Here is a 24,657-nt window from a genome sequence, read left to right as displayed (position 1 = left end):
AAAAAGCAAAGAGAAAGACTAACTAGAAAATGAATTGATCAGAGAGGAAATAGGATGATATGAAGAAAAAACTCCTGAGGAAATAAAAGGACGAAAAAGCGTGGATAAAATTGATGAAAGAGTATTAAATATATATATATATATATATATATATATATATATATATATATATATATATATATATATATATATATATATATTCGACGCCTGAAGTTGCGAAAGAATAGGAGATGAAGAATAGGATTATATATATTTAAAATGAAACAGTAAGAAAAACAAAATGGAACATACATAAAGGAAAAGATGGAGCGAAATACGAAAAATAAATAATTGAATTATAATGAATACATAAAAATAATAAGTCAACAAAGAATGAACAGAAAAATGATGTATATAGGCAAATCAATGAAAAAGCGAAGAGAAAGACTAAGTAGACAATGAATTGATCGGAGAGGAAATAAGATGAAAGGAACAAAAAAGTTTTAAGAAAATAAAACAGTAGGAAAAATAAAATATCCATATCCAAAAATAAATACATAAAGAAACAGAGAGAGAGAGCAATAAATAACATTAAAAAGAAATAATTGAATTATAAAGAACGAATAATGATAATGAGTCAACAAAGAATGGACAGGGGTATAATATAAATAGGCAAATCAATGAAAAAGCGAAGAGAAAGCCCAAGTAACAGTAGAAAAAACGAAATGTTTGGAAGCGCTTTTAATTTGTGGCAGAACAGGATCAGAAACTTGTTTAAACAACTATATTCTGTGATTAAACATTAAGTTGTAGCCTACCCAAAAAATGAACATAAGGTAAAAGACAGAGCAATCAATAAAAAAAAATAATTAAATTATAATAAACAAATAATGATAATGAGTCAAAAAAGAATGAACAGAAAAATAATGTATATACGCAAATCAATGAAAAAGCGAAGAGAAAGACTGAGTGTTCAATGGATTGATCAGAGAGGAAATTGGATGAAGTTAAGAGCTGTTGAAGGAATAAAAGGACAAAAAAGCGTGAGTGAAATTGATCAAAGAGTCATCATGAAATCAATTTTATTTAAGTTTTTGAACATTTTAATCAATTATCTTTAGGCTTAGGCAACGGTTTGAAGAATTTTGTAATTTTCTCTTGCTTGGCAGTTTTTAAAAGATCCTTCAATTCAGACTGATACGGAGCAGTCGCATTAGCAATTTGCCTCTTAAAAATAAGGCTTCGTTCCATAGACAGATCAATGTTCATAAAGAAATCGCAAAGCTCATTTGTCATTCTTAAACCTTCACTAAGATTTTCCAAATTAAATGTCACTTTTCCAGTGCTTGTTGCAGCCTCTTCTTCAATGGGCTGTGAATTTAATATTTTCTCCAATTCGGTTTTAGTCAAATCTTCATCTTGCGATTCAAGCAATTCCTGAATGTCTTGATTCTATCTGGTCGAACCCATCTCGTCCTATTCCATTCGCGATTTCGGCTATGTTTGGAGTCATAGTTTGAACTTGCACAGATTCTTCATCATTTTCCGCAGTCAGAGCAGGACACAGTTTTTTCCAGTATGACTTCAATGATTCTTTTATGTTTACGATGCATTTTGCAATGTCAAATTTCTTCCAGCATTCCATAACATTCATATCAGGATTACATTCCATATTATCCAATATGATTCTGATGTAATAGAGCTTAAAGGTCTGTATTATTCCTTGGTCCATAGGTTGAAGCAAAGCCGTCGTGTTGGGAGGTAAAAATGACACTTTTATATTTGGATGCATAGTTTCAAGTTCGCGAGGATTACCTGGTGCATTGTCCAAAAGTAGAAGTGCTTTAAAGAGTCTAAATTCTGTTTTTTCAAATAAGTTTCAACTTATGTTTTCTTACTATCACGCCAAAACACTGGCAGGTTGTCCTTGTAGCACACAATATATTATACGAGCAAAATAATAATATTGGATCACGAATTTTATTGCAAGCGCAGTCTAGTATTACTTTTCTATGGTTCCAGCTAAGTAGGTAAATTTGATAGGTTTGAAATTGATATATCGATAAGAAAAGTGTTCAGTAGCACTAACAAAACTTTAGGCCCTATAGTACGTTGTCAAAATGCGTGGGATCAAAAGAACCGTGATCATAGATATTTGCACAGAATGAGAAGATCGTAGAATGAGGTTTCTGGCTTCTAGTGATCGATTTAGTAGCACCTTGACGGCAATCACTGATAAATAGTTGAAAAAACCTTGGGAAAATGATTGGTATGCGTACAACGTTTTGTTTTCTTATAACAACCATTCTGGAAGATTCTACGATGTTAAGAGAGCATTCAGTGAGACCAGTAATGAAATTAAGTCATCTTCAATTACGAATTCCGTTTCTGTCCTTGGATATACGATCGTTAATTGATAATAAGAAGGTATGTGGAGGAAAACGATAATTGTATAGAATACCAGACAACAAAACCCTATTTTTCATCTTGATCATCAAGGTCGCCCGATCTGTTTCAAATTAAACATGATATCGACCACCTCATCAAATTCGAACCTTAATCTATCAATGAGTACATGAGGAATTTAAATACATTAATGAGAAAATTCATCCTGATCATCAAGATCGTCCAATCTGTTTGAAAATAAGCTTGCCTGGGATATAAATGATCGCAGGTAATGTGGATTGAATATCTTAAGAAGATATCGACCAAGTTATCAAAGCCGAACATTAGTAGATAAATGAGTGGATGAAGAAATGCGACTCTAAACACATTATTGATCAAGTTGTGTACGCATTGTATACCAATAATTATCGCAATTGATTACTAATCTACTTTCTTTTGTTAGACAGGATATTAAATTTTAGTCAAGAAGTGACCAACTATAGTTATATTTAACACCAAGGCGAATTTTCATAGGAGATCGGCAAAAGACTTGGTTTTAAAAGCTTCAATTATCTTTTTCTCTTTTTAAAAAATGTAACCCTATTTAAATTAATCAGGATAGATATTTTCCCTCGATGAAATCGGGAAACAAACGACTGCAATTAGTAAGAGTAGTTATTCCTGGTCTATAAAGGGAAACGTCTACCGCCACCGCGATCGTGCTGCCGTAGAATTCAGCAGTTGCGGTTGGGGGTTACAGTAGGCAATAAAGAAGTTGCCTAGCTGGCCATTCGGGCTTAACTTGCCTAAGCTCAAATTATGGTGCAGCTTCGCGGTCTGTTATACTCCACTGGACAGATCCCTGGCTCTTATTTTATTTCTTTACTACTTGACGACTTTCAATTAGATCCTAGGCTAGTGATTATAGCTGTTTTGGCTTTGGCTCTTACCAATTATCGAGATAATTATACTGGTTAATCAATTAAAATGAATTGCAGAATATTTATAAATATTCTTATATAACTATGTTATTCACAGCTTCTAATAACTTCAAACGTTTATTGTTAAACGTTTTGGATGTAGTATAATTACGAGGGTTGATTAAAAAATACACAACTACGAAAATGAATTATTGTAGTTGCAATTACTAGACTACATCCATTTTAATTGGTATGTCTTATACAGTAGCTAGTTTCAACCCGTTCCGGTTTGTCTATTTGCTACCAAAGTACCGTATTGGCCGTTTCCGTGAACATTAAGTTGAATAAACGTCTTAAAGAACCCCAAAAAATTTTGAAATCTGTTTATGGTAATAACGTAGTAGCTCTGAGGACTGTTTGAAGTGGTATAAGCGAATTAAAAGAGAAAATAAGTCAGTTGAGAATGACGAACTGTGGACTAGAAAAACACATGAAATTTTCAAAAAGTATACAAACTTGTTGGTTCAAATAGACGACTGAATTCGAGAGCATAGTGAACAATTTAAATTCTCATTTGGTTTCGTTCAATGTAATTTCACTGATGAGTAGAAAAAATCCAGTTTCAATGTCAAAGGCTTTATTTATCATCATTACACATTATGACAAACGTCAATTTGGTTTCGCGAGATATTGGTCACTAAAAGCCATCCTGCCTGTTTATATCCGCCTTATTCAACGGGTTTAGCACCATGCGATTTCTCGAAAGTAAAACATTTCCTAAAAAAGAATAAAAAGATATTGAGAAGGCTACGGCAGAACAGGAAAAGCAATTCCAAACAAAGCCTTCGGAAAATGCGTCTATACATGGACTAAAAGTCGAGTTAAGTATATTGCTGAGCAAAAGTAGTACTTTGGAGGAAATTAGCTCAATTTTTTATGATCAAGATCTGTCTGGTGCGTATGATGAAGCAGCGATGTGTGTAGCTCGATATATTCAATATAATTCATCAGTAAAAGTGAATGGTGCTAAAGGAGCTCTGAACATACATTTGGAGGTTGGTATGATGATAGCTACTACATTACATACTACACTACACAATATATACAAAGTGTTTGCTATTATATTTTTGAATAAATAATACGTATTTTTTGATCACATCTCGTATGATTAAATGAAGTACAAATAATATTTCTATCGAGCAATTTGATATGAAATTTGTTCGCAAACAATTCGAAGATAAGTAAGAATAGTACTTTCAAGTGGTAGGTTTCATAAAATAATTTTGTATAGAAACGATATCTACTCACTTGATAGATTATTGCCTTCTAAATACCAAGATGATTCCTTACGGTAAGTATCTCTTAATTTATATCCAAATTGATATTCTAGAATTGAATTTAGGGATTTCGTTAGTTTAAATTCATTCAAATTAATATATTGCAGTAGCAACATGATAAATGATGTTAAATAACGAAAAACATAAGCTAGAAAAAACCAAGCAATAGTAGAATAGAAATATATACAGGTGTTTCCTAAGTAATCTAAAATATTGTAGTGGCGCTTCAATACTCCATTTTAAGACGAAAAGTTCTTATAAATATGTGTGATGATTATTGTCGTTAATGAGATACAGGGTGTCGAATTGTTTTTTTATTTTACTAGGAGCAACGACATACAGTATGGTGCAAATGAAAGGAGTAAATTCGTTATTTCGTAAACCGGCGACAATACAACGAAGCCTAAATTAAATGCTCAAAATGTTTACCTTCAGCTAAAATACAATGTGCAATCTCAATACCTATCCTTTCTTTGAGTTCATTGATATTTTGTAGTCTATTTTGGTACACTTTACTTTTCAAGTATCCCTATAAAAAGAAATCAAGAGGAGTCAAATCAGGTGACCTAGGCGGTCAATTTATTGTTCCTCTTCCACCTACCCACCGATTTGGAAAGACGTTGTTCAAATAGCTGCGCACCAATACAGCATAGTGTGGAGGCGCTCTATCTTGCTTCAGCCATAAATCATTTCTGTTTGGAAACAGCCGGTTCAATTCAGGTAGCAAATATCGAGGACCTGTTAAGGTTTCTTCGCAAAAGTATGGCCCAATAATCCTATTATCTATTATTTCAAACAATAACTTTCTCTGGGTATTGAGTACGGTACTCTTGCATCCAGTGTGGTTTTTCTGTAGCCCAGTACCGATAAGTTTGACGATTGACATGGCCATTTAGTAGAAATGTATCTTCATGCGAGAAAAGAGCCTTTTTTAAAAACATCGGATCTCTGTTATTTTGTTCCATGAAAATTTCACAAAATTTATCTTGAAAGGCTAACAAAACATCTAGTTCTTTTTTTTTCTGGTATTGGTTTTCTACTACCTTTAGGGAGGTCTTTGACATGACCCGTTTCTCCGAATTTCTTCTCAATTTTGCTTATAGTGGATTGTGAAATTGGTTCTCGGTTGAGGTATTTATTATCAAATAACGTACATACTTCTTTCTGCGTACCTACGTGCTTTATCTCCACAACCAATCATTATTAGAATTTCAATTCTTTGCGTTTCAGTCAGCTTCATGTTGATAGATACAAAGACTTTTTGAATTCGTCTAATAACACTATCAATCATTTGATAGAAAGTTAATTATGTTCAAGTGTTAATGTTGATGTTGATAAGGTAACTAGATTTTTAAAAAAGGTAAAAAGTAGGTAGATAAGACATTTCATTACCAGTGACGGCCTTTACAAAATTTATTGTTGGGTGTCAATAATTACATCATACCAATCTTAATACATTTTATTAAGAAATCTATTGAAATTTCATAAATAATATTTGTGACAATACCCAAATCAATTACTGTACATATTGATATGGCTGAATAGGTATTTGAAAGACCTTTCAAATAATGTATTACAACAACCACATTTCCAATTAAAAATTTTAGCGATGACGTCATTACGCTCATATAGATGACGTCAAAAATAAAAAGTTATCTTTACGAATAGCTTGTTTAAAAATAAAAATCGACAGGTTTCGGAATTTTTCGCCGGCTTACGAAATAACGAATTTATTCCTTTCATTTGTACCATACTGTATATTAAATATAGAGAAAAAAAGCTCGACGTCTAATGTCGAATAAGTTTGAAGATACTAGGATTGTTAAGAATAATTTTACAACTTTGTACAATACGATTTTGAAATATCTCTTAAGTTTAATATCGAGGTTGTGTTAATGAGTGATTTTAGATATTTTGTCATATAAAAATCCAGGAGGATTGTGTCCAGGTGACCTAGGGGGCATGGGTATGGGTATCCTCGTCCGATCCTATGGTCTGAAAAAACTTTATATAAAAATTCGCGTACAATCCCTGCAAAATGTGAAGGAGCACCGTCATACATAAACCAAATGAACTGGAAATTCATTTTCTAAAAAATTAAGATATGTCTGATCAATCGTGCAGGAAGAAAAAACGTTCCTATTAAATAATCTTCGATTATTCCAAGCCGAATATTGACCCAAAAGGAGTATTGGTACCGTGCTGCAACTGCAGCTGCATGTATATTGACAACTGCACATACGTAGGTAGCAAATGTTGAACACGTTGAACGCGATATGGATACAATAAATTTACTTTTCGAATATTTCAAATAGTTCTGTTGGTAACATTTTCTTCATCAGCAATTTTTCTGGTATTCGTTTCTAGATGTTGGTTGATAATTTGAAGAATCTGGTTTTCCAAAATTGTGGAGGTCTCACATTTCTGGGTCTTCCAATAACATTGATTACTTTCAAATCAATATAATATTTGTAATTGTTTCAGCTCTTATCTTATTTCTTCTTGCTACTGACTCTACTTTAGCAAAATCCATCAAATCAATAAACAGCAGCCTCACTTTGAAAGGCACAAACAATGGAATAGAATTACAAGTCAAGAACGGTAGGTGTTTGAAAAGCTAAGATATTTAATACGGCTAGTAACGGAATTGTTTGTTATACAAAAATTTGAGGTTATCATGTTGTAACCCAATTGTTTACGCTGGTAACCGATAAGTTTTCTTCTCAATAAATAAGTCATTTATAGTACCGCGAATCAACGTAAAAACATAATATAATTAAATTTTGAAATTAAGATGAAAAACCTCCATTTTATTCACCTGCTGTCCCAAAGCAGTTTGAATTTCTTCTTCTATTTGATTCAATTTTCTTTTTAGATTTGAAAATTCGTCTCTAGCTTTACCTGTATCCTTTTTTGAATTACTTGGCGTATTCGTAAAATATTATCATACCATACCAAAAGTTGAAAATCCCTATAAAATTGACTGGCCCAAATAAAAGAAATGGACTGAAAATTTATAGTAAATAAGGGGTTTATTAGATTTCATATTCCATATTTAACCATCAAAAATTCCTTGAATGACTTTTGTTTCGGTGACGTCACTAAAAGTGGTGGATCTTGATGAGACGGTTGATTGTTCCAATAACAATAATTGTATTTAAAGTAGATTCCATTTTTATTTTGTTCCTTGACTCATCATTTGGTTAGGTTAGGTTAGGTTAGGTTAGGTTATGTTAGGTTAGGTTAGGTTATGTTAGGTTAGGTTGGTGTGTCAGCTTCTGATTTCGCAATAGCAATAATCCATTGAAACAGGATTCAATTGCTCATTATGTGCAAGAGATTCGCGTCAAGAAGAATTTTATATTCAACTTTCAACCTTGAATGACTTTTGCTTCAATGTGCTTTCTACAAGTGGTGGATATTGATGAGATGGGTGCTTGTTCCAATATCGAAACTATTTTAAATAAAATTTGACATGGAAAAAGTTAAGGGATAAAATGAAAATGGAAACGATTTCATGTGCGATCATTGATATTGGAACAAGCATCCGTCTCATCAAGATCGACCACTCTAGTGAGGTAATCGAACAAAAAGTCATTCAAGAAATTTTTGATATTTAAATGTTGAATATGGACAACTTTTTGAGAAGAATCTGTTGCATTTAATAAACATTTTTATGTGAAACAGAAGGGTCAAAATTATTTTTATTTAAATAGGGATTGCTAAGGTTTTAAAAACCTGACGGACGTTTCTTTTGAATTTTTCAAAAACTGAAAATGCCCGTAGTATTTGAATTACGCACCTAAGTAGCACCTAAAAAGTTTCTTATTTACGATAAATTTTTAGTCATTTTACTTGACGTGGGGCAACAAATTTTATAGAGGTTTAAATATTTATTTCCGAAACTCTTGTGGTACCATAATTTTTTATATTATTCATGTTAAATTAGAGTGATAATTGAATACGAATCAAATCAAATTCTATAAAAATAATAATTTATAATATTTTCATAGATAGAACTGGTAAAGTTGTATTCAAAGGTACTCTTGGAGAAGGCAGAGATTTTAGCAGTACTTCATGTATAGGACAACCGAAATGTCAAATGGGAGATATCACATTTTCTTTCAATTCAAAGGACAATATATTAGATGACACATTCGATTTTGTTTGGGAGACCCAAAATAAGAATGAAGTTCTAAAAGACTGCTTTCATTTAGAAAATTATCAATGGTTTGGTGGACCACAGCGAAGAGTCCAAATATGGCCACTTCAAAATATGACCATCGAAGAATCGACTGCTTATGTAAGCAGGAAAGACGACAACCATGGAGTTGCGGAAAGATACTGGTTGAATTCACAGGGAGGTTTTATCTTTTTGGACGACACAAATCCTTTATTCGTCAGTCAAAACGAGGATAACAGCCAAAATAAAGTTTGTTTTATTTCAAAGTTACAAGCTCCTTATATAAATAGAACGAGGGTAAGATTTTTTTGATATTGAATGAAAATGATTTATTTATCTTAATGAATCATTTCAATTTCTCCCAAATTTTGATATTAACCTGTCAACTCGTTGATAAAAAAACAATGCTTATGATGCTACATAAACCAATCAAAATTGTTGTTGTCGATGCCGTATGATTGAGCTACATTCCAAGACAATTGATGAAATGAAATATTAGAATGAAGCTTTTACCAGAGGATGTGGCCACATCCCTGGTTCATTTCTAAATTACCAGACTGCTAAAAGCATCATACCAACCACTTTGTGCGTGCGAACTGTACCATACAATATGTGTACAATATTTAAAGTACATCTACTACGGACAGTATTTTTTTTCGCAGGAGGAAATACATTTACGCCCAGTGTGTTCGACACCCTTATCACTGAAATTTTCTCCTCTTCTTCCGAACATCAACCTGGAACTGTTTAAACATTACTTTGAGTTGGGTTTCCTCTTTCTCCATTTCCGTTAACTACTTTCATTATCTTGCTTAATTCAGTGTCTGTATTAAGAAAATCAAATCGTCCGTATTACAAGTTTTCTGCGGTTTTTCTGTAACTTGATTTAACTGGTTTATCAGCCAAATGGCTGTAACCGCCCATCCCCCATTTAAATTAAAAAAATAATAATCAAAAATTTTCAAAAACAAAAAATAAACATAAAAAAAGTACAAAGAGATGTTTTCATATAGACCAGAGCTTTCTTTTCGTTTTTTTCTGGCCAGTGGTCGTTGGCTTTTCCTCCTTTCTAGCCAGAACACCAAGCATAGCACCACGCAACCTTCACAAACCCATTCTGCAGAGGAGTAAGTCCTATATCAGGGTCAACCTAAGCAAACCTTCCTCCTATAAAAAATTTCCCTTATCCTACCTAAAATTTTTCCAAGGAATCTCTCTCTCGAGAAAACCAAATTTCAGTAGATGTAGAGAACGGCATGTAAAAGTTTCATACTTTATTAAGCTCATCAAAAATAATCACTAATAGTTTGGAAATAGGTTAGTTAAATGATATTTTTATGATACGTAAACAATTTCGCAACATGTACCATAAGATTGTTACTCTAACTCTGTTTTCTGTCGATTATTGCCATCGAAAATCTTATTAATTTTTCTCCTACGGTAAAACTAGAATTTCAAAATTAATTGATGAAGCTCTATCATAATTTTTAATTTGTCTTTCTCTTTGATATAAAGTTTCCTAGCTGAATAGAGCTCAATCTACCGTGTATTCTGGTGAGATTAAATGCCTCAATGTGGCTTTATTTATAATTATTATTTTCTAGTAAGTTAGTGCTGCAATTAGAGACTAATTCTAAAGACCGAAATTATGAACAAACTTTGATTTACAAAATACAGAAAATAATCATTTAATGCTCTTTTCATAACTTTTCATGAATTGGTAAATTTTACTGGAAAAATAATTCTATTTACCGTTTCTTGATGTGTTCGGTTGCTAGTGGACTCGCTCCTAAGCCAATTTATATCACATATACACACACACGTTTGGATTGTGACAAAATACAACACCAAAGTGTACTGAATGTAATATATATCCGAGCTTTCGAATACTTATATATTCACCGTTTGGGACTGAAATCATGGTCAAGTACAAAATAAAAATATGTATAAAAGTATAACAACAATAAAAATATATATATCAAACAGATGAAAAAGAGAGTCCTTAAAATTTTTGGTCCAATATTTCATAAAAAGAACCTTAAAATACTCTACAAACTTTTTTATGACAAATTTACATCCTTCCTTACCTTTTGAAATGAATTCTGTATAACACATCTAACACTGACTTTAACATTGAACCGATATCATCTTCAAACGTCAATTCCGACATTTCTACCACACCTATTTATACACCTTTACCATTTATAAAATCTGTTACTCCTCAACTTTTTGAAATCTTTAAACAATTTTGTAAATTATTGTTTGGAATTCAATATGCAGGCAACAAAAATTTTCTTTCAGAATTATCTTCACTATACATTAGGTGTTCAAAATGATGCCAAAGAGGCTCATCTTTTTGCAATAAACAAGTTTTTAGGAAAACCAACAGGTAAGTTGAGAAAATTGAGGTGTTTAAAATTTTATCGATTCTTATATCGATTCTATATTTGAAAATTATTTATTATATTATTTTATTAATTCGCTTAAATTTCGTGTGTAATATCTTGTAAAACTTGCTGAATTCAGTACTGCGCAATACGGTGGTTAGAATCCGAGTGAATAACTTTTTTTCGAACTATCCAGTTCTTTACGACGATTGGAACTGAATATTGTGGGATATTCTGGACAATTCGTAGCGTTTGTTGTACCAGAAGTATAAGGTCGAGAATATTCCAGAATATTCTGAAAAGTTATGTTTTTAATTTGAAGGATTATTTATATAATCTAAACTAGATAGTGTGATGTAGCTTTTGTTATTTGCTAGATTATTTGGTTCATTTCAAATTGATCATCATAATTAAATAGGTCATCCAAATGAAAAAATGGTATCTGAACCTATTTGGACTACTTGGGCAAAATATAAGAGAAACATAGATGACGCCACTGTTTTAGAATTTGCTCAAAGTATAAGAAACCAGGGATATAAAAACGGGCAGCTAGAAATAGACGACTTTTGGGAGGTAAGATTCTTTGTTTCTAAACATCAGGAATATTTACAAAGTAAGATCCGCTTCGTTATAAAAGAAAGGTGTACAGATACCGAAAACATATTTATTGTACAAAAATTTACAACTATTAAACTAATTTTCTACATAGAATCCAAAATTTTATAAATACTTTTTATAGCGAGGCATAAATTTTTGTATGTCTTCGTCAAACAAGGTTGCCAACTGTTGTTTTTAACCATATGACAATGTGTTCTTTTGGATCGTCATCATCGTGTTGACCACCAAAGAAATATTATAGGTTTAAGAAGACATAAAATTTACTAGGAGCGAGGTCTGGGCTATATGGAAGATGATTCAATAAGTCCCAGCCCAGTAGGAAATCCTCGATGCTTGTTCGGCATTCCGCGCCGCATTTCCTTAATGGTCTCGCAGTAAACATTTGTATATAGTAAGAAATTGGTCCAAAAAATGCCTTTTGTGTCAAAAATATCGGTGCGCATGAGTTTTCGAGTTGTCAAGATTTGCTTAAGTTTATGAAATGATTACTAATATTTCATAAAAAGAACCTTAAAATACTTTACAAACTTTTTTATGACAAATTTACATCCTTCCTTACCTTTTGAAATTAATTCTGTATAACACATCTGACACTGACTTTAACATTGAACCGATGTCATCTTCAAACGTCAATTACGACATTTCTACTACACCTATTTATACACCTTTACTATTTATAAATTCTGTGACTCCTCAACTCCTCAACCAATAAGTCCCAGCTCAGTAGGAAATCCTTGATGCTTGTTCTGCATTGCGCGTCGCATTTCCTTAATGGTCTCCCAGTAAACATTTGTATATAGTAAGAAATTTTCGAGTTGTTAAGATTTGCTTAAGTTTAATTTATGTTTTTCGGGGCTCAAAAGATACCCATGTTCCATATCCCGTGATTTTCCGATAAATTGCATTGGGTTTAATTTTCAGTGCCTTTACAAAACGTTTCTTTTGCGTGAATCAAAGCAACTGCGGCGCATGCTTGAAAATGTCATCGCAGCGCTGCCGCTGATAGAAATAGAATCAGAACTCACATTGTAAATATACCTCGTACATAATCTTTCACAAATTGTTCAAATAAACTGTACTGTACATATAAAAAGAAAAGAAAAATGTGCTGTGTACAAGGATGGTCCTAGAAGTACCTAGCCCAACAAAGAAAACACAAAAATTTTGGAAAAAAATTTCATAATCTCTTTTTAGCTCTATAAATTTTCGTCAGCGATGTTCAATGAGTTCGATACAATAAATATCGTCAAGCTCTTCACAATAGCCATTGACAGCCGATACCATTCATTCATTGTTGGAAAATCTTTAATCACCTGTCATTTTTTCAAGTTTGGGAGTAGAAAATAATCTGAGGGGGTGAATCTTGCAAATAGAGTGAAATTCAAAGAGTTTAATTTTGGCCATTGTAATAACGGATGTATGAGTTGGTGCATTGCCTTGATGAAACAGCACTTTCTTCTTAGCCAAATACTGCCGTTTTTGCTTGATTTCTTCGCTCAAACGTTGCAATGAGTTTGCATGATACCAGCCGCTGATAGTTTTTCTTTTATCTCTTTAGATAGTCAATGGAAATCATCCCAAAAAACAAATGCCATAACCTTACCTGCAGTTGGAACGATGTTTGCCTTTTTTGGAACCGGTTCTCCCTTTTTAGACAAGTTGCAGAAAATAGACATTAACACATTATCAATATATAATTGTTCTATATTTTATAGTAAAGATTCATATCCTTTAGAAATTTAATCACAAAATAGATTTGATCCAAATCGTTCAGGATGTCTTTGTGGTTAGTCTTGAATTGGAACTTCAATCTTTGGAGCCAATTCAATTAATATGTGTTTTATTGTCAAATTGGAACCACAGCTGGTGCAAATGGGTCTGGTGGTAGAAGACATCAGATAAGCATGAGTGAGTCTTGAATGTCTGATTCTTATCCGTTTTACAATGGCTAAGTCTCGTCTGGAGAGGCCTGTGAAGTTACTTGGTTGAGTGTGATGTACGTGTAAGGTAGTGTTCAAGCTGCCACGTTATTCTGGTTTTTCCAGTGAGATTTTAAATTCTTATGGATAGTTACATTGTCGTTACCTACGATTCCAATGCGGGAAGGCAACCATATGATAGTAACTGTTATTTTTAGTGATGTGAGAGATTGGTTGGAGTTATCCTTATCCTATTTAATACCGTTATTCCCCTGGTTATTATCACCTTTTTTAGTTAATTCTACATCAGTACTACATTCTCTTTATCTTCGATGGGATATTCTTTATCTAATCATCAAATAAAATATTCATATAAATACAAACTGTGTATATACTTTGTATCTTCGAAATTTTACGTAGAGTATTTTTATGTTATATAATTGTCAATAAAATTATTTTCCAGACATGTTACGGTTCCCAACAATTTTCACAAGATAAATTCTCTTCAATTTCCGAAACGGTTAAGAAAGTGAAAGATATGGGTTTTAGAGTCACCTTGTGGATTCATCCATTCGTTAATGAAGGTTGCGAACCAAATTCTCAATATGGAGCAGAGCATGGTGAGTTTCTTCTATGACTTGTTATTACAAGTAATTTTGAATCATATCTGGGCAAAGGACCACGGACAGCTATTTCAAATGACGCAGATTAGAGCTCGGATCTTTGAAATCCTAGAACGATTCTTAGAGTCTGAAAATGATAAGGTTCTCTTATTTGGCACATATTCCTTTTTATATATTCTAATTTCGGAGAAGTTCTTTTCATTATTTACCAAGTATAATTATCTTAAACTCTAACTATACTGTACTAATTAAGCTTTAAACTTTCCTTCTTTTGATACAACTTTGATTTTCCCGATTGATAAATCAATTCACTGTAAGTATTTTCCTTAAATATAATTCATTTGAGTACGATTTTAAGTGATGCTTGACAAATCATTGTAACGAATAATTGATTAGTGCCAGTCAGAAATGAAAAATTCTCTCCTTTTAATTGCCTTACTAATGTTTATAGTCTCAAATTCTCACAAAAGAACTTCTCGATTTTTGGTGAGGTACATTTTTTAACTTCCAGATTATTTCGTGAAAGGGGAAGACGGTTTAAATAATGCTACTTGGTGGAATGGCGATAAAATTGGTCATCAAATAGATTTTACAAATCCAGAAGCAGCCGAATGGTGGAATAGTAGAGTTATGAAATTACGTAAAGAACAACAATTTGATAGTTTTAAATTTGATGCTGGTGAAAGTGATTATGGCCAACAAGTATGTATTCACTCAAATACCAAAATAAATTTCAATGTTTGAATAACCTCATTCGTGGATCTTCGGAAATAAATCTCAATGGTATGCAGATGGTCCGAAGCTAATACAAAATGCCGAATAAGGCATTTCTGGAGCAAAATATAAACTTTCCAAACTACCCACAAGTAAAAACCCCCTTTTTTTCGGGCAGAATTTTAGCAATAAAAACATGTGTTTAGGAATTTTTGTATAAAAACGTGCCCTCAAGGTATTTAAAGCAATTGAGTACAGGTCCAAGTGAGAGTGTAAACAAACTCTAAAGGCACTAGATAACAGAAACAAAGTAAACCTAATGTAGCTACCAGGCCACCGGGGTATATCAGGTAGCAGAAAAACAGACAGATTTACCAACAAAGGGGCAACGACTCTATATTTTGGGCCAGATCCTTACTGTAGCCTACTGAGATGTCATATCAAAAACGAACTGAACGGATGCCTGGAGGATCAGATGGAGTCTTACTGGAGAAACCTTCCACGCCTAAGATTCATAACCATATCTAAGGAAATGTCCAGAAACGACATTGATGTGGTAGCCGATTGTTTGACAGATCACTGCCCCGTCGAATACTACCTTAAAACATATCAAAAAACGAAACATTGGAAATTTGGAGATAGAACCATGAGATGCAGAGTCATGTACAAAATATCGTTCTAGGTATAGGTGCAGAGCTACTGGGAAGCCAAAACAACTCCCCGAACAATCTACAATTTACAAAATAGTTATTGAACACATTTTGCGTATTTGTTGGTTACTCTAGAGCAGTTGTCGGGGCTAAGTAAAGATCTGTAAGAGCAGCATCGGTGACGGTTGGCGCTTAAACATGTGTAGGCAATACGAATCACCTAATCTACAGTTTTTTGAGCAAGATTTGCACTACCGTTCATTTGAAATTTAAATGGTGTAGCAGTTGCAGACTACCAAATAAAAACATTCCACGAAACAATATCTGCATATTTTTGTGATGATGAATGTTTGCGTGACGAAACTTTTTTTAATGTGGATGATTATGTAATAAGTAGATAATATATATCAAACCGAAGATCTATGAAAATGTAACCGGTTGACGAGGAATATTGGTAGATGGATTTATTGATTTGTGTGCAATACTGTGATATGGCTCGTCATGTTTCCCAGCTATACAAAATTTTCTTAACTGTGATGATATCATTTTGTTCCGGCATTGACAAACAGTTATCCATTACCAATACAAGTGAATTACTCCAGGCTCGAATATTGATAATGATTGATTTTGATCCAAGAAGGAGATAACATCCAATTAGAGCCGGAGCTGTTGACTCATTTTTAACGCGTTGTGTTGAGTTTTGTTAGTTTGGATCAGATTATAATTGCCCATAATGCTAACATTTGTAACTTAACCGATCCTAACCTAACCAACTCATACATCTGAAAGAGAAATAATTGATTTTTAATTTACACTTTAATGGTGAATTATATATCAAAATAATTATTACTTTCCTTTTTTCGGCGTCTTTAAGGAGATAAACAAAGTTATCCCATGAATCTTTCATTGCTATTTGCTCAGATGAATGCGTTAGTGATAGTTTGAATGTTAAACTTGCATTTGATCCCAAGTAAACATTAAAGAGCTGAAACAACGCATTCACGATTAAACTAACAATATTCAATCTCCTTTCTACCAGAGCGTATTTCAACAAGTACAAGACAAGAGGTCTAGTATATTCACAATAATATTTTCTAATAGTAAATCCGTATATAATAAATTATAATAATAAATCTATTAAACCTCTATTTTTGTTTCCTAAAAAGTTTACCTCTATTTACTATATATTTAAAGTTATTTGGTCTAGAAATAATCGTTGCTCAATTACATTATCCATTTCAGCCTTCAGTTTATCCCAACGTGAATCAAGAATTGATTCCAAATATACTTACATCTACTTACATACGAATTTGTGCTAAGTATGGAGATTTGATCGAAGTCAGATCAGCATGGAGGTGAATATTTAAAATAACATAGATTTCCCAAGCAAACGTAGCTTTACCAAATTGTATGTTTGTAGAACGCAGGACTTACCCATTTTCGTTAGAATGTTGGACAAGGACAGTTCCTGGGGCATAGATAATGGTTTAGCAAGTTTAGTCACAACTTTATTTCAATTAAATTTGAATGGATATACAATGTAAGTAACTGGGAGTGTAACAGTTTATATTTTTTAGTAAAAAACTTCCTCTTCTTTGTAAGAGCATTAACACAAATGGTAATGCAAAGCTTCATCACTGATTCAAAGCTGATGATAATCCTATAAGTTATTCATGGGGATGGGGAAAAGTCTATAAAGCTGTTCTGAATACCTGGTTGGAGACTTATGGGTAGTGAAATTATATTGAAGCTGGTCTTAAAAAGTTCCGGAGATTAGAAAATGCGTTTTTGCTCGAAAGACCTTATTATTCTGTGGTAGAATTCTACAATTTACTATAGATTAGTATATTTCAATACTTAGTGTCTATACAAATATTCTTTCAATAATATAGCTACTGAGAGGCCAAAACTTACAGAAGGGAGGAACTTCTTAGAACGGGCGCTAGAAGTTTTGCTACTAATTATATAATGATTCTGGTAGATCTGATTACATGGCACATGGAGAAGGAAACTATGATACACATTATCAAGGAAATACGCAGGCAATTAGAATTTGCAAGGCATGCCTGGTGAAAATTAGTGACCATGAAAATTATTGACTTAAGACAAAATAAAACTTTTCTCTTCGTAGGGTTTTACCAGATATGATAGGAGGTAATGGCTACACACAGTTACCAACTCCTGAATTACTTGTCCGATGGACTCAAGCTAACACTTTCATGCCAGCTATGCAGTTCAGTTATTTACCTTGGGAAATGACTAGTGATGAAGTAAGTTACTTCTTTCTCTAAATTTCTTTTCTTATATAAATTTGTCTGATCTCGATTATGGGTCTATACTAATAATTTTGTTTCTAGAATAGAATATTGAAATTTCGATCTTAGTTTTGCCATTGATTATTTATGTCTCGTTTACTTTCATACTTATAGTAACGAAATCTCTAAAAGGGTACATGTTTTAACATTTTCTGCGTAATTACTATTTTGTATATTATAGTTCAGTTTGTTATTCTGAGATTAAAGTGTGTGGAAAAACGGGGAAAATTATCATTCTAAATTCACACTCACGAATGTGAATTTTCAAAATGGTCCCAAGTACAATGAGTGAGTTGTCACCAAACCAAATTTACTTTAACGTGCACAAAAGTTTGTGAGGTTGAGGGATCACGAATTTTCTTTTACAAGGAGCTTACATAAAAATGTCATGCGTCTACTTTCAGTAAATATATTAAGTTCCCGAATATATGGTGGCATAAAAATTGCGCATTTATTCTAAAACACTGTAAGGGAGGTTATTTTAAACATATGAAAATTTTATTATCACGAAAACTATCCACTTTAGGAATTCCAAAGATCACAACTATTTTCCAAAAGTTACATTAGAAAATGACGGTTCAATTAATACACATTAAAATCAACCATTTCCTCACATATTGGAATGTTCAAATCTTGTACAACAATAAACTTTTATTTTAAGTGAAGTCCAATGTAGATTGCCAAAACGTAAAATCAAAAAAAAGCTTTCTCCAACGACTTTCATACAAACATTACTCATGTGGCTCCATCCTATTGATTTCTTCCAAGCCGAACCCGAAAGCTTTCGACTGTGACTGAAAAATATGCGAAGAACTTCCATATAACGTTGAAAATTAGCTTTGACTGCTGAACGATCCTCTTGAAAAAAATTAGGTCCAACCATAAAGATTTTCCATATGCTACAATGCAACTTCAGGATTACCTATGCGGTTGTTTTTTGATATAATTCTTGTGATTTGTTATCTCTCCAGCTCTACTAGTTTATTGATTCATTCAAATGAAATCAATCATCATTGAAACAGCCTTATAATTTACATCGATATCAATCGTATCTTGATTACGTTAGAGAAGCATTTGAATAATCATAATCTTATCTAAGAACATTTCGCGATGTCAATTTATTCTCGACGAAAAGGATGTATATCCACCGGAGCTGATATTTCTCGGAAAGAGAAGACCTCTCGGAATCTCTTACAAAACTAGGAGGAGAGGAAGGAGACTATGACAAGGGCTGATAGAATATACTAATTATCAGCGATCCGTAGATTTTGTCTGAGTAAGGATGCTTAACGGGACGGGCTTTCACACGACTGCTGCACGAAATTAGTTCACCAAACGGAGTACGAGGTCTGGCTAATAAATAACGAGACTGCGCGCCTAGTAATGCGTTGGGTATCTAGATATCTTGTCTATGTACGTCCCAAAAGATGTTTCTATTACTAAAGGAACGTGTTTTTTTCTCGTGTCGAAAAACAGGAGTAACGTATCAATCTCAAATTTCCCGTTAAATTGAAAAAAAATCGGACCGTGTCCTATAAACTGTTGCACGCGGCTTATGAGGACAATTCTCTATCTCGTGCGCGTGTTTTTGAGTGGTATAAGCGCTTTAGTTAGAGCCGAGAAAGCACTGAAGATAACCAGCACCCAGGTAGCTCTGTGACTGTTTCATCTCCGGAAACAGTGACCAAAATCAACAAAATTGTGCGTGCAGAATGTCAAATGAGCATCCGGATGATTGCCGAAGCTCTAAAGGCCAATAAATTAACGGTTAGAAAAATTTTATACGATAAAATACACATGATAAAAGTCTGACTCCTGACTAAAAGCTCTTGCGTCAACGGGTCTGCTCAGATTTCCATAAAATGTTAGAAAGGTTAGAAAAAGGTCTGCTTGAAAGGGAACCAATTTGAGTTGGAAAGCAAAAAACGGCAGAGCTCTTAAAGTCCACCACCAAAGAAGACTTCCAGCACTTCTTCGATCAATGGAAAAAACGTATAGAAATGTGTGTGGTGAGAGTAGAAATCGAATGTAGAATACTTTTTATAATAAAACCTTTTTTCGTAACCAGTCTCGTTATTTAATAGCCAGACCTCGTATAGTGATTACGTACTGAATCATTATGCTCGACCACGAAAGCCTCGTTGAACAGTGATATTAGATTAATTGGATTTAAAATATTTTTCAACAGCAAACACATGATGCTGCGTGGTCTATTACGTCATTTCTACACAAAGTGGCCGCCTATTCTACAAATTGTGGTAGCTCCGGTCACTGACAACTTCCTTCCGCTGATGTTACGTTAGTTTGTGCCTGTAATTGTTACGATATTATATTTTTTGTCATTACATATTTTATTATAAAACTTATTGGTAAAATATTCACAAAAATTTAACGATAAGTTTTTAGTTTTCAAACTCATATTTTGCAATATATATTCCATTCTATTACTTATTGATGCAATTTGGCGTTTTATAGTTTCACCAATGTTTCAGTTCGACGTACCAGGCATCGTCAAACGTTATGTTAATCTCCACGAGAAATACTCAAATGTTATACTAAAAGCAATGCAAAAAAGCATCGAAGATGGAAGTCCTGTTAATCCTCCTATATGGTGGCTGGATCCCTCAGATTCTGAAGCGTTGTCCTGTAATGACGGTGAGTTAATTGTAAAATGAACGTGCAAGGTTTGAGTTGAGACTATATATTGGTCGTTAGTCGGAATAGACGGGATTATTACACTAATACGGTCAATAAGTTTTCTACCTTCACAGCATTTACATTCGTAGTAACTGACTAACGTTTTTTGTTTCATATTTTGTCTCTAAAATTGAAATGGATCGAGGGTTCAATATTCGAAGCTGGTACGCGTATTATGAAAAATAATATATGCTATGAAGATGTCGATAGTCTAGTCCAAAGTGTAACATGTCCAAAAACGCAATTGTAAAATCGTTTTTGACAAAATACCAATTTTCCGGGGTCTTCCGGGAGTTTTTCCCAGTTTCTATAGCCTCGTGCTGAACTATTTTTTTTTATTAGAGTAGTGTTTAAAAAAATTCTCGTATACGAAAAATAATTTCTTTTTGTTTTAGTGTTAGGTTAAAACACTGACCGGCAACAATTCAAAAAAAAGTTGTCAATAATATATTAACAGATAAATAGAATTCTTATGTACTTATCACCATCATTATTTAAGAGAAATGTTTGTTATCATAAATATTTTTAGGCCTACGCTATATAACTTTTCAGATTTGATTTTATAATGAGGGTGAAAAAGGTCGGACCTTACCAGAAACATTGAAACAGGCCTTAACGATGCCGAGGTGTTATCGCTTTCAGGAAGAGGATCAATTTTATTACATTCAACGACAGTGAAACCGAAAGTGGGTTGCTCAACTTCAAGACGAGATTATTTTTTGGTTTGACTCAATATTTAAATTGGACTTCAATCAATAGTTTTCATTAATAATTAAATATCACAATTTTACATAAATCTTTAAAAACCTTTTAGTTTAATGCCATTACTTACTTTAAGTTTGATCTAGACTCTCACCGAGGGAACGCGAGTACAAGAGTGTGTCCCTTCGGCTTTCCTCGCCACGCCTCGCTATCGTTCTGCTTCATATCAATTTCACTGGTGTCAGTCAAGTGACCTGAATGGGTGAGGGTGAGGCAATCAACCACATTTTCACGTTTCACTTTTCTATTTATTGGTGGAGACCAATGATTATATACACGATAGATCTGCCACTCTGTATAAAAATTTGACGACAAAGTTCGATCCGACTGGCTCCGTACCAAGAAAAAAGATTTCTATAATCAAAGATTTGATCAAAGGTTCATATCCATGCTAATTTCGCGGGAAATTTGAAACTCGAAGCTAGTTGTCGCATCAAATTGTGAATTAAATAAAAGTATTTTGCAAAATACTCTCATTTTGTTAACATTTCAAATTCAAATATTGTTATTTACAAGAAAATATAAATACCTGAAATTAAAATGCTGTTTACATGAAGTATTTTGTAAAATATTTTGGTTTCATTTACAATTCTCTATTCCAGTGCACAGACCCTGCTGGAGACATAATCGGCAGTAGCTAGAACTCCTACGGCCTCAGCTCGCCAAGGCTCGTGTTTTGGCGAGAGTTTGGAGCTGCCAAAACGATTTTATGTGCGAGGAATATGCTACAACATTAAACTGATTATAGCGAGGTTTTATCAAAAAATAAGCTACCTGAGAATTCAAGTTATCAGAATATGTAGATATGAAAGTTCAAGAATTTTTTGCCAACTATTTTCAGCATTAAAATTATAAAAATAATTTTCCTTTCAGAGTTCCTATTGGGCGCAGAAATCCTTGTTGCTCCAATTTTGAAAATGAATACGACATTAAGGGATATATATTTACCCAAAGGAACATGGACTGATGGACAAACCGGTACGATGTACGAAGGACCTACAACCATTTTTAATTATGTAGCTGGTATTGATATTCTACCATATTTCATTTTGAAAAAAACTTAATTTTCATTTAAATAAATCAAATATAATAATTATAAACTATAAATTGTTTCATTATTATGTATCCTCAAAATAATCTGGTATAAACAATTAAATCCATTTGAATCACGTCCATTTTGTAGTAGACGTAGGGAGCAACTGGATAAATCAAGAGTGTGGATGTTGCATCCAATCGACAAGACTCGTGTCGAGAGCCTCTAGGAGGCGCCTAGTGAGAGTCTGGATAATACATGAAATAAAGCATTAATGATAAACTGTGTACTCAATATTTTTTTATTGCAACAGAAGTTGTTTAATTCAGAATTCTTGTTGAGAAGATTAACAAAATTATCGAAGTAGTTTTGTATGAATAATTTATTTTCAAATAAGTAACAATACATATTAGCGTTCAAACATTTCTATTTCTTAAACTAATTCATCGTAACCATTTTGTATATTCACGTTCGGTTTAAATAGATGACCAAAAATGTTTTTCTCAATCTTGTCGTAAATGGAACGTATTTTTCGTGAGAACGTTAAAACGTGAGGTCAGCTGTTGCTAATACCCGGTTATATATCACTTTTACGTACTGTATGTTACTAGGAATCGATGTTTTTTAAAAGATTTCACGAGATTTCAAAAATGCGGACACGCTGCATTTACTTCAAAGTATCTGACATGCTGACATGAAGAATGAATTGAAAACTTCGAACCTTTTAATTTATATTGATCGCTTACTATCTACCACAATTCTTTTAACAAAAATAAGTTGTACCAATATATAGAATCGCCCTAAGAAAAGCTTATAATGATTAAATACTCTTTACTACCAATACTTATACTATCAAATTATTCAACGCCGATAGACAAAATATTTCATATTCTAGTTTAAAATTATTAAAATTAAAACCATATTTATCGACCACCCAATGGTCTAAAGCATATATGACATCTACCAATATTATTTCTCATCTGGCTTCAATCGCACACTGAAATCCCTGGATAGAATCTGCAACAACATTCAGACATCCTAGTTCAGTTCGATAATAATCTCAAGACTTACTTCAAAAATCTCATCCAAAAATTTACTCACCTGCATCAAAATATTTGAGTACGAAAGAAACAAAACAACTCTATGTCGCCAGAGAGTCGTCCTATATGCCAAAATTGTCACGCTCCTGGATCAGTAAAGCACATCCTCACTGATTCCAGACTATACTCTACCAAATACCATCAATTTAATGTGGAACCTAACCTTAAGAAGACACTCAGCCTAACAGAAATCAATAAAGTGTTCAATGAAGGTTGAGTTTCTTAATGCCCATATATAACAAACGCAAAATGGGATTTTGAGCATACTAGACATCTATATAGAAATGTAACGATCCATAGCACAGTCTGCAGAATCAGCTAATGAATACGTGTGGACCTCGAGAAGACTTAAAGTCCACAGGAAATACTATAGGGTTTAATGAACCTTTTTGTTATTATTCAGATTCATATGCATGCCGCTGTTCTGAAGATCTTTAATAACTTTTTTTTTTTTTAATTTAAAAGTGCAACAAACATTTCTGGCGCTGCAAACAGAATTTTCGCACAGGAACATCTTCAGTTGCTTAACAAAGATTCATCTGATTCTTAATGGAACTTGGCAAGCAAATGGCTTCATCCTTTTAACAGTATATTGTCTTACTTTCTTTTGTTTTTATTAGTTATCAGTAATTTCAATGATATTATTGTTGGTAACTTACACATAGTATTAGCTAATATTATACAGGATTTCTCATAAATAATGTTTATATTGTTTGGCGGTAATTATCTAAAAAAAGCCTTAATATTCGAGGTCTACACCATCGTATTCCATGGTTTCAATCCCACGTTTAGCATGCTCTTTGAAACCTTGGTTAACCCATTCTTTTGACTTAGATGCAAGAAATTGTCGAATTGCATTTTCAACATATGTTTTGGAATCAAATTTTTCCCACCAAGAGCTCTGTCATGGATCTGAATGAATAGTAATCTGCGTCGCTAATGAACAAAGAGAGAATGACTGATAGAACGTGAAGCAATTTTACTCTTCATAGAGTTAGAGATAATTCGTCTCAAGTAACGAGACATGTTTGAATT

At 33.1% G+C, this 24,657-nt stretch overlaps 1 protein-coding gene and 1 long non-coding RNA gene across 2 annotated transcripts; one reads left to right on the top strand and one right to left on the bottom strand.

Moving 5' to 3' along the window:
• Window positions 1–4,008: 4,008 nt before the first annotated feature.
• LOC130903805 (uncharacterized) lies at window positions 4,009–5,069 on the bottom strand. Its single transcript, XR_009060781.1, has 3 exons — window positions 5,051–5,069; window positions 4,593–4,670; window positions 4,009–4,061 (listed from the first exon to the last, which is right to left on the bottom strand). It is a non-coding gene; the product is annotated as an uncharacterized LOC130903805 (long non-coding RNA).
• LOC130903804 (myogenesis-regulating glycosidase-like) lies at window positions 4,491–22,596 on the top strand. The gene is made up of 12 exons (XM_057816142.1): window positions 4,491–4,635; window positions 7,106–7,222; window positions 8,635–9,101; window positions 11,106–11,193; window positions 11,610–11,764; window positions 14,192–14,348; window positions 14,863–15,053; window positions 16,958–17,070; window positions 17,136–17,255; window positions 17,847–17,985; window positions 20,523–20,685; window positions 22,363–22,596. Exons 1-12 carry the CDS (start codon window positions 4,623–4,625, stop codon window positions 22,551–22,553), a joined length of 1,914 nt encoding a protein of 637 aa, XP_057672125.1. The 5' UTR covers window positions 4,491–4,622; the 3' UTR covers window positions 22,554–22,596.
• The last annotated feature ends 2,061 nt before the right edge of the window (window positions 22,597–24,657 follow it).

Source organism: Diorhabda carinulata, chromosome 2 (genome assembly GCF_026250575.1).
Source record: "Diorhabda carinulata isolate Delta chromosome 2, icDioCari1.1, whole genome shotgun sequence".
Taxonomy (NCBI): Eukaryota; Metazoa; Arthropoda; class Insecta; order Coleoptera; family Chrysomelidae; genus Diorhabda; species Diorhabda carinulata.
Note: the sequence above shows the minus strand (reverse complement) of the source record. Positions and strands in the feature narration are given on the sequence as shown.

Coding starts and splice junctions, on each gene's coding strand:
- LOC130903804 (XM_057816142.1), top strand. Junction 11,765..14,191: donor AAATAGACGACTTTTGGGAG/GTAAGATTCTTT, acceptor ATTATTTTCCAG/ACATGTTACGGTTCCCAACA. Junction 15,054..16,957: donor AAAGTGATTATGGCCAACAA/GTATGTATTCAC, acceptor TATCCATTTCAG/CCTTCAGTTTATCCCAACGT.